This window comes from Pseudophryne corroboree, chromosome 6 (genome assembly GCF_028390025.1).
Source record: "Pseudophryne corroboree isolate aPseCor3 chromosome 6, aPseCor3.hap2, whole genome shotgun sequence".
NCBI lineage: Eukaryota > Metazoa > Chordata > Amphibia > Anura > Myobatrachidae > Pseudophryne > Pseudophryne corroboree.
In genome coordinates this window covers 374,527,472-374,544,402 of record NC_086449.1, presented here as the reverse complement: position 1 = coordinate 374,544,402, position 16,931 = coordinate 374,527,472, and the positions used below count along the sequence as shown (strand labels likewise).

Genomic DNA, 16,931 nt, shown 5'->3' with positions numbered 1-16,931 from the left:
ATGTAATGTTCCAACAATTCTCTTTTTAAAATGACACCCTTTTGTACAATAAAATTCATCATCATTTTCCACATAACCAAATGAGACTTCAGTGCTTGTAATTGCCAGCAATCTTGGTGCTACAGACCCTTCGTATTTTCTTAACACAACAACACAGGTACAAGATTTGCATATACCTCTTTGGTTATTTATCAATTCAAACTGGTTATCAGCATTAGAACATATCTTGGCCATGCGCCACTTTTATAAAACGGCTCTATTTTCTCAACAAACACACATCAGTATTTGCACAATTTAAGGTTTTCTGCATACTTGATTAATTACCCCTGTGCACTTGTGACAAATTATCTGAAATTATTTACCCACAATCCAACAATATAACATAATTCAACTATATAACATACATGTATGGTACCTTAAAAAAAAAAAATTTCTTCTGACTGACGCTGGGCTCTTTAAGATATTCTCTGACCTTCTCGACTGGACTTCCCCTTGATTTACACAGGAAGCGCTGAGTTCAAGTGAGCAGGTAGAAATCTACACAATAAATCTCACTTACCGGTTTTTTTTGTTATCAGCGGTTCCTGAAAGATCAGAGGATTTATTGCCAGTGGAGGAGATGCTGGAATATCCCGGACGAGATCCCCCAAAATGATAGGGTAATAAATCTATTCAGGTCGGATTATGAACTCTCTTCAGTCATCAGTCAGAATGCTGTTCTCCTTTAGCAACCGGTTGGAGGTCAATGAATGATAAGATGACACAAATTTATGCGTAATCGAAGCAAATCATAAGTGACCCGCTTGAGGGCCGTCATGGCTTTATTATTTATAGCTTGAACACAAAGGGTTTATGCTTGCCAATACATTTTAGCCAATCAGAATACACCATGTATGTCTTGAATACATCGATTGTCATACAATGTTAGAAGTGGCAACTAGGACAGCCTTGAAAATGGTTATTATTTCGTTTATCAGTCTTTCGGACATAAACTCAAAAGATTTCTTTCTTTATTCTTCTCAATTAGCCTTGGATATATCTGGTGTTGCTTTGTCCGTCTTGGATACATTTCCAATACATTTAATGTTGCATTTGTCTTGTACAAGTCATGCCTTAAAACAAGATTATTCAGCAAATACAATATTCTGACCAGCTCTGCACATTTTTCTTAAGGACATATCAACTCATTTTGTGATTAACAGTAAATATCTTTGTTAAATGTGAAAAAGCTTGAATCAATATATATTTGCCATTTAAAGGAAGCTCATACACTATCAAGAGCAATTCAAGTGTTGCTCCGTTCGGGCACACATAGCCACTGTTGCTGCCATTACTGTTATTTTGTTTCGTCATTTTGACGGGCTGGTAACCAGTATTAATATAAAATTAGAGCCTGACCGAATTTAAGTAATCACGTTTGTGTAATGACCTAATCGCGGCGCACTGTTGCAGGATAGGTTTGATGGGCAGCAACAGGACAGAAGAGGACCTGGAATGGAAGGAGTAAGCATAGCAGGGCTGGAGGGGGCGGAGCAGCTGAGATGACCCAACAGATACTGCGTCCAATCATTAATACCCCTTTTACACTCGCATGAAAATCCCAGGATATTGCACGTGAACGCGCATCATCCCGGGATTTTTGTCAGTGTGAAAGGGTACAGGGTCAATTTCCCGGGACGAGCATCCCGGGATTTCAACCCAGGTCTCGTCCAGGGAAGCTGTGTAGTGTGAAAGGGCCCGTCCCGGGATTCACTATCCCGGGACTGTTAAAAGGCCTCGGATTGGAGCTTTCTTGGGCTCAGAAAAGATGATGTCATCTTTCAGAGCCCATTCGCCTTGCCGGAGACCTCATCTTTATAATGATGACGGCTCTTCGACTCTCGTCCTCCTTCCCCAAGTTTGCTTAACAGACTGAGCTGCCCGGGAATGAAGCACTGATGCTTAAAATCATCGATGGGAGATGATCACATATATATTTTTATTTTTAATATATATATTTGTTTTTTTATACCATCGATGGTTAGTGATTACATGACTATCGATGGTAGCCATCGATGAGGGTGCTCCAATGTGTCCATCTCTCCTTTTCATGCCCCACTGCCTTTGGCTCCGCCTCCAGCTCCGCCCCCAGCACCTGAATTATAGGGATATCCCGGGATCAGTGTAAATGGGGCTGTCCCGGGTCCATCCCAGGTCTTAGTGCAGTGTGAAAGGGGTCACTCCCGGGAATGCATCCTGGGACGCATCCCGGGAGTAAGAGTGTAAAAGGGGTACTAGTCTATTATATAACGGATTTAAATGTTCATCTAGCACAGACACAAGAAGAGCTGGAGGCCCTGTCACTCACCTCACTACTGTGTAGTGTAACGTGAATAAGGGGCACTGCTGTGTGTCATAACGTGAATAAGGGACACTACTATGTGGTGTAATATGAATCGGGCACTACGTGCGATGTAATGTAAATAAAAATAATGCTACTGTGTGGCATAATTTAAATTGGGAGTACTATAGTGTGGCTACTCCCCTTTCTTGTGAGGCCACACGTTATTTTTGAGGCACGTGCTGTCCCTTTATAAAGTATGAGAGGGGGGCACAAGTTTATAATTTGCAGGGGGGGCGACGAATGTTTGAGACTGGAAGCTAATAGGTGCTATTTATGTATACTTGCATATCTTGCAGCTATTATATAACCCTTTTTGTTTTTTCTACAGTTTACACTAGATACTTATTGGGCTTGTTTAGCATTGCTTCCTGTTGCCATCATAAAACTGTCAGTCAGCCAAAGCCATGGAAGATGAGTGGCTATGACAAACCGGTCGTTAGTAAACATACCGCTAGGTCTCATGCAAATTTAATAACAAGTTTGTACAAGATCCTTCTAGATCTCTGGTGGACAACATTATATTTTCATTATTTTTGTAGGGAGACATCAGTTCACATCAACAAAAACAGCCTCACTTAGCACTAGGACGAAAACTGAGAGGCAGTGGAAATCATACAAAAGCATATTTTTTATTGCTTGTAGCATAAAAATACTGGACAGCTGACCTTTAATACTGAAATTTGGAGTTAGGAAACAGTGTGGGCCATTCCCAGCTCAACAGCAGTTAAATATGAACAGTTGAATAAGAGCCCCCTCAAATGTAATGTAACATGTTAGTTATATCAAGGAGCAAAACAGGCCCAAAGTATTCATGCTACCCAAACAGTAGGTTGGCATAGCTGTCTAGTCGAGCTTCTGAAAAGGACTCACCTTCCAGTAGGAAACACTAGGAAGACTATTATTAAGGAAATAACTATGGTCGATGGACCATTTAATGACCATCACTGTACTCAATGTGGGTGATTATTATTTATCATTAAAAAAAACTTACATTGGCACTAAACTCTACAGTTTATTGCTAAAGATTTAATAGTGAAAATCTAAGGAGGCATCTGATGCTGAAGGTCACAATTAAAGAGTACAGTCACGTAATTCGCTTATGGATTTCTTCATTTCCAGTATTTGGCACAAAAAGATCATGAAATGTTGTTACGATATATCCAACACTAGTACTATTTATTTCTTCTTTCCTTTCTTTTTTCCTTTCTTTCCTTTCTTTTTTGGGGCTCCAGGCCAGCTAAATCCTCGAAATCCCAAGCAGTCCACAACATTGTGAGAGATATAGTAAGCATTCAGCATGGCTTCTGGGCTGAGTATATCCACCACAGCTTTAGGCTCTTTACTCTTCTTTGATTTTTTGGACTTCTTTCCTTTACTTTTGGGTTTGGCTGAGCCCTTGGACTTGGCACTTTTGGTTGGCTAAAAAGAAAGTCACACAGTTGTAAAAGTACAGTTGCGGAAGACTAGTAATCTTTTATATGAGTCATAGATAACAGACACAAAACAAAACTGAACATTTCCTTGATATACACCATACAAAATAAGTAAAGGGTAATACTACAGTGAGTTACCAAATCCACTACCACCAACGCCTGCAGACTGCACAGCCTGGACACTGAACTACCTGTCTGATTAAGTAACAGCCCTACTGCTCTCACACACTGCTCACACTCCTCATTTATACAATCTACAACCACTGTGTAACAATCTCAGCCTTTCCGTTCCTTCCATTATTTCTTAAAATCCTGTTTGCACTGTCTTTGCCTTCACTACACCCCACCTTCTCTTTGTTCATTCAATATTACACCCACACCATTCTATTCCTCAGAACAACACTACTGTACTGGAATTATGGCTCCTCGATCCTGTCCCATACCAATCCTCACTGCCAAGTCTCACCCCCCAAATTCCAAATCACCCACATGTACTGAGAACCCAGTCAACCTTATCCCCATCTTTCCGGTCCCCTCCCTTCCTTTCTCCTGTGCACTCTGGAATGCTAGATCAATCTGCAACAAGCTGCCAACTATCCACGACCTCTTCATCTCCCACTCTTTTAACCTTCTCGCCATCACTGAAACCTGGCTTTCCTCCTCTGACACCACCTCCCCTGCTGCCCTCTCCTACGGAGGCCTCTCCTTCACCCACACGGTCAGACCTGATGACCGCCAGGTTGGAGGCGTGGTCATCCTTCTATCCCCAAACTGCACCTTTTGTGTCATCCCACCTGAGCCCTCCCTCACTTTCTCCTCCTTTGAGGTCCACACTATCTGCCTCTTCTACCCCATTCACCTCCTAGTGGCAGTGATCTACTGCCCCCCTGGCCACTGTTCACCTTTCCTTGACAACTTTGCTGCCTGGCTTCCCCACTTTCTCTCCTCCGACCTCCCCTCTGTCATCCTCGGTGACTTTAACATCCCTATTGACATCACTAATGCTGCTTCCACTAATCTTCTCGCCCTTTCCACCTCCTTTGGACTTTCTCAATGGACCTCCACCCTTACTCATAATTTCGGCCACTCCCTCGACCCTGTCTTCACCCACCGATGTGATCTCTCTGATTTCTCAAACTCTTCCTTCCCTCTCTCTGACCACCATCTGCTTTCTTTCACCCTCTCATCCTCCTCTCCACGCCCAGACCCACCACCACCAGACGCAATCTCGGGTCTCTCGACCACACTTTCATGTCCTCCCTCAAGACTTTCCTCTCTCCTCTTTCCACTCTGACCTGTCCCAACCAAGCAGCCTCCTTATATAACTTTTTCCTAACCGCTGCTCTCGACTCTGTGGCCCCCCTCTCCTCTGTCCTCCTCCGCCGCTCCAAACCCCAACCCTGGCACACCAAACGAACACGTTTCTTACAAAAATGCTCACGCTCTGCGGAACGCTCCTGGAGGAAATCTCACTCTCTGCCAGACTTCCTCCATTTCAAGTTTATTCTCTCCTCCTACTGCTCTGCTCTTTCCCTCACCAAGCAATCCTTTTTCCAAGTACTCATCTCTTCTCAGTCCTCCTATCCACGCCGTCTCTCTGAAACTTTCAACACTCTCCTTCACCCCACCTCCTCGTCCCCTCCCCTCCTCCCTCACTGTCACTGACTTTGCCTCCTTCTCCATCTCCAAAATCGAGGACATCCGACACGACATCTCCCGCCGTCACCCCTCTGCTACCTCCCTGCCCCCATCATCCCTCCCCTCCATCTATCCCACCCTGTCCACCTTCCTTCCCACTTCAGACAAGGAAGTCCACTCCCTCATCTTATCCTCCCCCCTTCCCCCATCACCTGTCCCCTGGACCCCCTTCCCTCCCGTCTTCTCCGCTCCCTCTCCCCCACTGCCTGCTCCCACCTTGCTCACCTCTTTAACCTATTGCTCTCTACCGGCATCTTCCCCTCACCATTCAAACATGCTCTGATTTAACCTATCCTCAAAGAACCCAACCTTGACCCTTCATCACCCACTAACAACCGCCCCATCTCTCTTCTCCCTTTCGCCTCCAAATTACTTGAACTACTGGTCTACAGCCGTCTCACAAGCTTCCTCTCTGACAACTCCATCCTCGATCCACTCTAATCTGGCTTTCGCCCACTCCACTCCACTGAGACTGCCCTGGTGAAAGTCACCAATGACCTGCTTTTGGCCAAATCCAGGGGCCACTTCTCTCTGCTCATCCTTCTGGACTTCTCTGCTGCCTTTGACACTGTGGATCATCCTCTCCTCCTTCGCACACTCCAAAACGATGGCCTCTCTAGCACTGTCCTTACTAACCGCTCCTTCTCTGTGTCTGCCTTCGGCACCACCTCACACCCTTCCATCCTTCCTGTTGGTGTCCCTCAGGGTTCTGTCCTTGGCCCCCTTCTGTTCTCCCTGTATACCTCTTCCCTGGGTGCGCTCATTAACTCCTTTGGCCTTCAATACCACCTCTATGCTGATGACACACAACTCTACCTCTCCTCTCCTGATCTGTCCCCCTCTGTCCTCTCTCAAGTTTCCAGCTGCCTCTCCGCAATCTCCTCCTGGATGTCTGAGCGCTCTCTGAAGCTCAACATGGACAAAACTGAACTCATCATCTTTCCCCCATCCAGAGCAACACCCCCGACCAATATCTCTATTATTGTTGACACCACCATCTCCCCTGTTCCCCAACTACGCTGCTTGTGCGTCACTCGACTCCTCCCACTCCTTTGCACCCCACATCCAAGCTCTGGCACAATCCTGTCGGTTCCAGCAACGCAACATTGCTCATATCAGGCCATTTCTCTCCCAGAGTGCAACTAAACTTGTCATCTACTCACTGGTCATCTCACGACTCGACTACTGCAATGTTCTCCTCACTGGCCTCGCTTGCTCCCATCTTGCTCCCCTCCAATCTGTCCTGAACTCCGCAGCTAGGCTTATCTTCCTCTCCCGCTGCTCCACATCTGCCACTCCCCTTCGACAAACTCTACACTGGCTCCCATTTCCCTACAGAATCCTCTTCAAACTCCTCACCCTCACATACAAGCCCATCTCTAATTCCACTGCTACCTACATCTCCAACCTCCTCTCCCTTCATACTCCCTCCCGCCCCCTACGGTCGACCAATGACCATCGCCTCTCCACCGCCCTGGTCCTGCTTCCCATGCTCGAGTTCAAGACTATGCCCGTGCTGCACCCCTTCAGTGGAATGCACTCCCCCGCTCCATTAGACTCTCCCCTACATTGCAAAGCTTCAAACGGGCACTAAAAACCCACCTATTCATCAAAGCATACCCTCCAGATGCATAACCTAGTCCTGAGGCCGCTCCTCTATCCCCCTGCCTCATGCCTTGAACATCTCAGCTTTGCTTGCCTACTGCCATCAGGCTACCTCCCGCTTGCTTGAACCTCATGTCATCTGTCTGTCGACCCTTCCCACTAGATTGTTAGCTCTTCAGAGCAGGGCCCTCTATCCTCTTGTTATCTAAGCCCTCTTCTCGACACATTTCACTCGCAGCTCTCCCCTACTCAGCGACCATCTTTACCGCTGTTTCTCCTGCTGGTAAAGGCTCATCTCCATCTATGGCCACCAGCTCCTAGTAGTACAATGATCACTCTCTCACTACTTACATCTTAGCTGTATTATGTCTTGAGAATGTGTGGTGCTCCTTGTTACCTGTACTCTATTTTGTTATTTATTTACTGTAATGCTAAGTTTGTCTCCATGTACTGTCCTTTGTACGGCACTGCAAAACACTTGTGGCGCCTTATAAAATAAATGTAATAATAATAATTTAGCATTCTCATTTGACCAATGACTTTTTATGAAGGTGGATAACAGAAATGTTTAAATCTCTTAAAGGAGATGTCACTTATTATAGAGGTAGATTTGGTCAATGGGGATGATGCAGAGTTGGAAGTAAATGGAAACACATTACTCAAAACAAAATGAATGGAAAAATAGTATATTTCCTTACATCTTTTAACCTTGCTGGTCTGCATGGGCCACATTTGTGTGAACATACCTTTACTGATCGCTGCTTGCCCCATCACACCCCATTCCACCTCTCCAATCAGAGCTCGTGGACCGTCAGTGGCGGTACCTAATTGGCTGCCGGACCACGAGTTTTGATTGGCTCACTTACCGGCACCATATTTTAAATGCCCGCCACAGCCGCTCTCCGGACTTCACAGGAGAGGCACGCGCTGCGCTCTCCTCCCCTTCCGTCCCTCATACAGTAGCAGCAGCACCAGCGGCAGTAGAAGAAGCCAGCAAGGGTTAGCACTGTGTGGGGCACTGTATCGGACACTGCGGGGGGGCATTTTATCTGGCGCTGTGGGGGGGCATTTTAAATGGCACTGCGGGGGGGGGGAATTGTATCGCACTGGTGGGGGAATTGTATCTGGCACTGCTGTGAGACATTATTTGAATATCTGGCACTGCAGAGGGGCATTATTTGAATATCTGGCACTGCAGAGGGGCATTATTTGAATATCTGGCACTACTGAGGGGCATTATTTGTGTATCTGGCACTACGCGGGGGGCCCATTACTTGCAGTTGTGAGGCCACACCCACTTTCGCAGGAATGCACGCGCATTGGGAGGAGGGGGTTGCTCCTTCAGAGGTTTTATTTTCCGAAAGTAGCTCACACCCCAGTTAAGGTTGGAGACCACTGCTCTAATGGTTAGTCCAGCGGTGGCCAACCAGTGGCTCTTGAGCTGCATGAGGCTCTTTCTTTATTCAAATGTGGCTTCCCAACACTCAAAATCACATGACCACAATAGATCCGGAAACTGCCGCACTCCAGCCAGACACACAGCAGCAATACAGGCACTGAGAATTGAGGGAGCCAGATACTAGAGGTGAGACACCCACTAGCAAACAGAGGACATAAAAAGGGGCTGCTGCAAAGGCACAAGTTGTAGGGGCTGTGGTGAGACGAGGGTGGGCTGGAGTGACACAAGGGGGAGCAGGCTGGAGTGACACAGGAGGGTGCTGGCAGGGGTGACTCATGGGGTGCTGGCTAAAGTGACATAGGAGGGTGGTAGCAGGAGTGACACATGGAGTAACTGACTAGAGTAACCCAGTAGGGTGCTGGGAGTAGTGACACATGGGAGAGCTGGCTGGAGTAACACAGAATGGTGCGAAGCAGGAGTGACACATAGGAGAGCTGGCTGGAGTGACGCAGCAGGGTGCTGGCTGGAGTGACATATAGGGGATCTGAAGTGTATTATGTGAATCTTGCTTTTACAATTATTTTATGTGGTAGTGGCTTTTTCAATGTATTTTATACCAGGGGCGTGGTCTAGCAGGCACAAGGCCACACCCCTTTTTTGCACGCATACCTTTGGCTTGATGACGGCTCTTTGATGTACCTAACTAGGGGGTCATTCCGAGTTGTTCGCTCGTTGCCGATTTTCGCTATATTGCGATTAGTCGCTTACTGCGCATGCGCAAGGTTCGCTTCGTTATTTTACACAAAAGTTATGTATTTTACTCACGGCATAACAAGGAATTTTCATCGTTCTGGTGATCGTAGTGTGATTGACAGGAAGTGGGTGTTTCTGGGCGGAAACTGGCCGTTTCTGGGAGTGTGCGAAAAAACGCTGGCGTTTCTGGGAAAAACGCGGGAGTGTCTGAAGAAACGGGGGAGTGTCTGGGCGAACGCTGGGTGTGTTTGTGACGTCAAACCAGGAACGAAACTGACTGAACTGATCGCAGTGGCAGAGTAAGTCTCGAGCTACTCAGAAACTGCTAAGAAATTTCTATTCGCAATTCTGCTAATCTTTCGTTCGCAATTCTGCTATGCTAAGATACACTCCCAGAGGGCGGCGGCTTAGCGTGTGCAATGCTGCTAAAAGCAGCTAGCGAGCGAACAACTCGGAATGAGGGCCTAGATTTTTCGGCTCTTTGTCTCTGACTGGTGGGCCACCCTGGGGTTAGTCAAACCAGTAAGGTGGCAGGCCACACCCCTCTGCAGACTGACCACACCCCTAACATGGGCCCCTACCACTGCATCCCCCCGGTAGGCCCTACATTCCCCAGTCCGACACTGTGTACAGTACAACTACACCTCTGCATGCATGCTATTGTTATATATGAATTCTTAATATGCACATACATATGGATATAAATATTAAACATGCATGGTTTAACAAGAGATTAACACTGTACAACAGGCCAAACCAAAAGAGCAAAAGAGCCTCATGGTCATCATATGCAGGCTAGCTCTATGTCCATAATTTTACAACCACAATTTTACAACCACATTGTCACCACATGCATAACTGCCATGTGTCCAGCAAAACATCCTTAAGTACTCCACAGTTTAGTGAAAATGTGCGCACCATAACGCTCATATGCTTTCCATTACAGCATTATGTTCACCTAAGTAATTATTTGTACCCCTTATATATAGGCTCATGCTAACTAAAAGAACTCTCTGTGCTGGGGTTGGGTATGGGTGACCAGTGTCCGGGATCTCGGTGGTCAGCATACCGAATGCCAGCAGGGGGGGGAGCACAACGAAGCCACAGGTTCTATTCCCACTCTATGGGTGTCGTGGATACCCATGAGTGGGAATAGTCCTCGGCCCCCTGCCGGCATGCTGGCGGACTACATCTCCTATGCTGGCCATGACCATTCCAACCACAGGACAAATGCATGCCCCCTAATCACAGCACTATGAAACTTACCTCAGCACAATGCCTCCCCAGTTTCCCTACTATAATTAGTAGCAATATTTAGTACAGGACACTATGTGGGTTACTAATTCAGATAATGTATCTGGTTGCCATTGTGATCAGGAACAGCTTTTTTTTTTTTTTTGGGGGGGGGGGGGTTGTATCAAACCTTGGAGAAAGCTAAAATATCAACCAATCAGCTTATTGCCAGGGGTTTCAGGCACGTTGACAGGGGTTCCACGCGCGGTGTTATACTTTTGCCAGGGGTTTTATGCTCTGGGATCCATGCTCGTTGCCTAAGGGTAGCTAGGGATTGCCATCGACCATCGATGATTCAAAATCATCGATGGTCTATGACCAATGTCAAATACTTTTACCATTGATGGGGAAAAACTAGATGGTTTCCCGCCATCGATGGTTCAGTGCTGCCAAATTGATTTTTTTTTTCTATAAGTGTCAGGGCACGAAGCTTAGCTCCGCCCCCTGACACCCACTAAGCCCCGCCTGCATGTTTACGAAATTGGGGATGACAATCGATGGTTAAAACCATCGATGGATCCATTCCACATGGTTTTACACCATCAAGGTTATCCATCGATGGTGACCATTGATGGATAACCCACCGATGGCCATTCCCCGGGCAGCATAGTGCCTGCCAGCACTGAAGTCCTCTCATCCCATCCTCTCCTCCCCTGCTCCCTTGTACTCCGCTCGGCTGGTGGAGTCTAACGGAATGACGCGATCGCATCATGACGTCACGACGCAATTGCGCCATCCACCGGGCCAGCCGATCGGAGTGTAAGGAGGAGGGAGGGGGAGCAGTGGCATGCCCGGAAAGTTTCCAGGGTTGCCAGTCTGCACAGCGCAGCTGACCCCAGAAATTTTCCGGTCATGCCACTGAAGCGGTTAAACTGTCATTTTACAGGCTGTGTTTGAAAAAATAAGAATTTACTTACCGATAATTCTATTTCTCGTAGTCCGTAGTGGATGCTGGGGACTCCGTCAGGACCATGGGGAATAGCGGCTCTGCAGGAGACAGGGCACAAAAATAAAGCTTTAGGATTAGGTGGTGTGTACTGGCTCCTCCCCCCATGACCCTCCTCCAAGCCTCAGTTAGGATACTGTGCCCGGACGAGCGTACACAATAAGGAAGGATATTGAATCCCGGGTAAGACTCATACCAGCCACACCAATCACACCGTATAACTTGTGATCTGAACCCAGTTAACAGTATGACAAACGTAGGAGCCTCTGAACAGACGGCTCACAACAATAACAACCCGAATTTGTTTGTAACAATAACTATGTACAAGTATTGCAGACAATCCGCACTTGGGATGGGCGCCCAGCATCCACTACGGACTACGAGAAATAGAATTATCGGTAAGTAAATTCTTATTTTCTCTAACGTCCTAAGTGGATGCTGGGGACTCCGTCAGGACCATGGGGATTATACCAAAGCTCCCAAACGGGCGGGAGAGTGCGGATGACTCTGCAGCACCGAATGAGAGAACTCAAGGTCCTCCTCAGCCAGGGTATCAAATTTGTAGAATTTTGCAAACGTGTTTGCCCCTGACCAAGTAGCAGCTCGGCAGAGTTGTAATGCCGAGACCCCCCGGGCAGCCGCCCAGGATGAGCCCACTTTCCTTGTGGAATGGGCCTTGACAGATTTAGGTTGTGGCAAGCCTGCCACAGAATGTGCAAGTTGAATTGTGCTACAAATCCAACGAGCAATCGTCTGCTTAGAAGCAGGAGCACCCATCTTGTTGGGTGCATACAATATAAACAGTGAGTCAGACTTTCTGACTCCCGCCGTTCTTGAAATATATATTTTCAATGCCCGGACCACGTCCAACAACTTGGAATCCTCCAAATCGTTAGTAGCCGCAGGCACCACAATAGGCTGGTTCAGGTGAAACGCTGACACCACCTTAGGCAGAAAATGAGGACGCGTCCGCAGTTCTGCCCTGTCCGTATGGAAAATCAGATATGGGCTCTTATATGATAAAGCCGCCAATTCTGATACTCTCCTGGCTGAAGCCAGGGCCAGTAGCATGGTTACTTTCCATGTAAGATACTTCAACTCCACCGATTTGAGCGGCTCAAACCAATGGGATTTGAGAAAATCCAAGACTACATTAAGATCCCACGGTGCCACTGGGGGCACAACCGGGGGCTGTATATGTAGTACTCCTTTTACAAAAGTCTGGACTTCAGGAACTGAAGCCAATTCTTTCTGGAAGAAAATCGACAGGGCCGAAATTTGAACCTTAATGGACCCCAATTTGAGGCCCATAGACAATCCTGTTTGCAGGAAATGTAGGAATCGACCCAGTTGAAATTCCTCCGTGGGGGCCTTCCTGGCCTCACACCACGCAACATATTTTCTCCAAATGCGGTGATAATGTTGTGCAGTCACCTCCTTCCTGGCTTTTACCAGTGTAGGAATGACCTCTTCCGGAATGCCTTTTTCCCTTAGAATTCGGCGTTCAACCGCCATGCCGTCAAACGCAGCCGCGGTAAGTCTTGGAATAGACACGGTCCCTGCTGAAGCAGGTCCCGTCTTAGAGGTAGAGGCCACGGATCCTCCGTGAGCATCTCTTGAAGTTCCGGGTACCAAGTTCTTCTTGGCCAATCCGGAGCCACTAGTATCGTTCTTACTCCCTTTTGCCGTATAATTCTCAGTACTTTTGGTATGAGAGGCAGAGGAGGGAACACATACACTGACTGGAACACCCACTGTGTTACCAGAGCGTCCACAGCTATTGCCTGAGGGTCTCTTGACCTGGCGCAATACCTGTCCAGTTTTTTGTTGAGGCGGGACGCCATCATATCCACCATTGGTTTTTCCCAACGGTTCACAATCATGTGGAAGACTTCTGGATGAAGTCCCCACTCTCCCGGGTGTAGATCGTGTCTGCTGAGGAAGTCTGCTTCCCAGTTGTCCACTCCCGGAATGAATACTGCTGACAGTGCTATCACATGATCTTCCGCCCAGCGAAGAATCCTTGCAGCTTCTGCCATTGCTGTCCTGCTTCTTGTGCCGCCCTGTCTGTTTACGTGGGCGACTGCCGTGATGTTGTCCGACTGGATCAACACCGGCTGACCCTGAAGCAGGGGTTTTGCCAGACTTAGAGCATTGTAAATCGCTCTTAGCTCCAGTATATTTATGTGAAGAGACATCTCCAGGCTTGACCATACTCCCTGGAAGTTTCTTCCCTGTGTGACCGCTCCCCAGCCTCTCAGACTGGCATCCGTGGTCACCAGGACCCAGTCCTGTATGCCGAATCTGCGGCCCTCTAACAGATGAGCACTCTACAACCACCACAGAAGAGACACCCTTGTCCGTGGCGATAAGGTTATCCGCTGATGCATCTGCAGATGTGATCCGGACCATTTGTCCAGCAGATCCCACTGAAAAGTTCGTGCGTGGAATCTGCCGAATGGAATCGCTTCGTAAGAAGCCACCATCTTTCCCAGGACTCTTGTGCATTGATGCACAGACACTTTCCCTGGTTTTAGGAGGTTCCTGACAAGTTCGGATAACTCCCTGGCTTTCTCCTCCGGAAGAAACACCTTTTTCTGAACCGTGTCCAGAATCATTCCCAGGAACAGCAGACGTGTCGTCGGGGTCAACTGAGATTTTGGAAAATTCAGAATCCACCCGTGTTGTTGCAGCACTAGTCGGGTTAGTGCTACTCCGTCCTCCAGCTGTTCTCTGGACCTTGCCCTTATCAGGAGATCGTCCAAGTAAGGGATAATTAATACGCCTCTTCTTCGCAGAAGAATCATCATTTCGGCCATTACCTTGGTAAAGACCCGAGGTGCCGTGGACAATCCAAACGGCAGCGTCTGAAACTGATAATGACAGTTTTGCACCACGAACCTGAGGTACCCTTGATGTGAAGGGCAAATTGGGACATGCAGGTAAGCATCCTTTATGTCCAGGGACACCATAAAGTCCCCTTCTTCCAGATTCGCTATCACTGCTCTGAGTGACTCCATCTTGAACTTGAATTTTTGTATGTACAGGTTCAAAGATTTCAGATTTAGAATAGGTCTTACCGAGCCGTCCGGCTTCGGTACCACAAATAGCGTGGAGTAATACCCCTTTCCCTGTTGTAGGAGGGGTACCTTGACTATCACCTGCTGAGAAAACAGCTTGTGAATGGCTTCCAATACCGTCGCCCTGTCTGAGGGAGACGTTGGCAAAGCAGACTTTAGGAACCTGCGAGGGGGAGACTTCTCGAATTCCAACCTGTAACCCTGAGATACTACCTGCAGGATCCAGGGGTCCACCTGTGAGCAAGCCCACTGTGCGCTGAAATTCTTGAGTCGACCCCCCACCGCTCCCGAGTCCGCTTGTAAGGCCCCAGCGTCATGCTGAGGGCTTTGCAGAACCCTGAGAGGGCTTCTGTTCCTGGGCAGGGGCTGCTTGCTGCCCTCTCTTACCCCTTCCTCTGCCCCGAGGCAGATATGACTGTCCTTTTGTCCGCTTGTTCTTATAGGACCGAAAGGACTGCGGCTGAAAAGACGGTGTCTTTTTCTGTTGGGAGGGGGTCTGAGGTAAAAAGGTGGATTTTCCGGCAGTTGCCGTGGCCACCAGATCCGATAGACCGACGCCAAATAATTCCTCCCCTTTATACGGCAATACTTCCATATGTCGTTTGGAATCCGCATCACCTGACCACTGTCGCGTCCATAAACTCCTTCTGGCAGATATGGACATCGCATTTACTCTCGATGCCAGAGTGCAAATATCTATCTGAGCATCTCGCATATAAAGGAAAGCATCCTTTAATTGCTCTATAGTCAATAAAATACTGTCCCTATCCAGGGTATCAATATTTTCAGTCAGGGAATCCAACCAGACGACCCCAGCACTGCACATCCAGGCTGAGGCGATGGCTGGTCGCAGTATAACACTAGTATGTGTGTATATACTTTTTAGGGTAGTTTCCAGTCTCCTATCAGCTGGATCCCTGAGGGCGGCCGTATCAGGAGACGGTAACGCCACTTGTTTTGATAAGCGTGTGAGCGCCTTATCCACCCTAGGGGGTGTTTCCCAGCGCGCCCTAACCTCTGGCGGGAAAGGGTATAATGCTAATAACTTTTTTGAAATTAGCACTTTTCTATCTGGGTTAACCCACGCTTCATCACATACATCATTTAATTCCTCTGATTCAGGAAAAACTACAGGTAGTTTTTTCACCCCCCACATAATACCCCTTTTTGTGGTACTTGCAGTATCAGAGATATGCAAAGCCTCCTTCATTGCCGTGATCATATAACGTGTGGCCCTACTTGAAAATACGTTTGTTTCATCACCGTCGACACTAGATTCAGTGTCTGTGTCTGGGTCTGTGTCGACCGACTGAGGTAAAGGGCGCTTTACAGCCCCTGACGGTGTCTGAGACGCCTGGGCAGGTACTAACTGGTTTGCCGGCCGTCTCATGTCGTCAACTGATTTTTGTAATGTGCTGACATTATCACGTAATTCCATAAACAAAGCCATCCATTCCGGTGTCGACTCCCTGGGGGGTGACATCACCATTATCGGCAATTGCTCTGCCTCCACACCAACATCGTCCTCATACATGTCGACACACACGTACCGACACACAGCAGACACACAGGGAATGCTCTTATCGAAGACAGGACCCCACTAGCCCTTTGGGGAGACAGAGGGAGAGTTTGCCAGCACACACCCAAGCGCTATAATATATATGGGAACAATCTTATATAAGTGTTGTTCCTTATAGCAGCTTAAATATATCAAAATATCGCCAAAAAATGCCCCCCCTCTCTGTTTTACCCTGTTTCTGTAGTGCAGTGCAGGGGAGAGTCCTGGGAGCCTTCCTCACAGCGGAGCTGAGCAGGAAAATGGCGCTGTGTGCTGAGGAGAATAAGCCCCGCCCCCTATTTCGGCGGGCTTTTCTCCCGGAGTTTTAGATATCTGGCATGGGTTAAATACATACATATAGCCTCAATGGCTATATGTGATGTATTCTTTTGCCATAAAGGTATTAAATATTGCTGCCCAGGGCGCCCCCAGCAGCGCCCTGCACCCTCCGTGACCGCTTGGTGTGAAGTGTGTGACAACAATGGCGCACAGCTGCAGTGCTGTGCGCTACCTTCATGAAGACTGAAGAGCCTTCTGCCGCCTGTTTCCGGACCTTCAATCTTCAGCATCTGTAAGGGGGGTCGGCGGCGCGGCTCCGGGACGAACCCCAGGGTGAGACCTGTGTTCCGACTCCCTCTGGAGCTAATGGTGTCCAGTAGCCTAAGAATCCAATCCATCCTGCACGCAAGTGAGTTGAAATTCTCTCCCCTAAGTCCCTCGATGCAGTGAGCCTGTTGCCAGCAGGACTCACTGAAAATAAAAACCTAAAAACTTTTTCTAAGC

At 47.8% G+C, this 16,931-nt stretch overlaps 1 protein-coding gene across 1 annotated transcript in view; it reads right to left on the bottom strand.

Annotated features, from left to right (window-relative positions):
* Positions 1-2,991: 2,991 nt before the first annotated feature.
* The window catches only part of SMKR1 (small lysine rich protein 1), a 55,599-nt gene continuing 41,659 nt past the window's right edge, over positions 2,992-16,931 (bottom strand). The window contains exon 3 of the mRNA XM_063926728.1: positions 2,992-3,802. Coding sequence (XP_063782798.1) covers positions 3,560-3,802 — 243 coding nt within the window. The 3' untranslated portion in view covers positions 2,992-3,559. The remainder of the gene's footprint in view (positions 3,803-16,931) is intronic.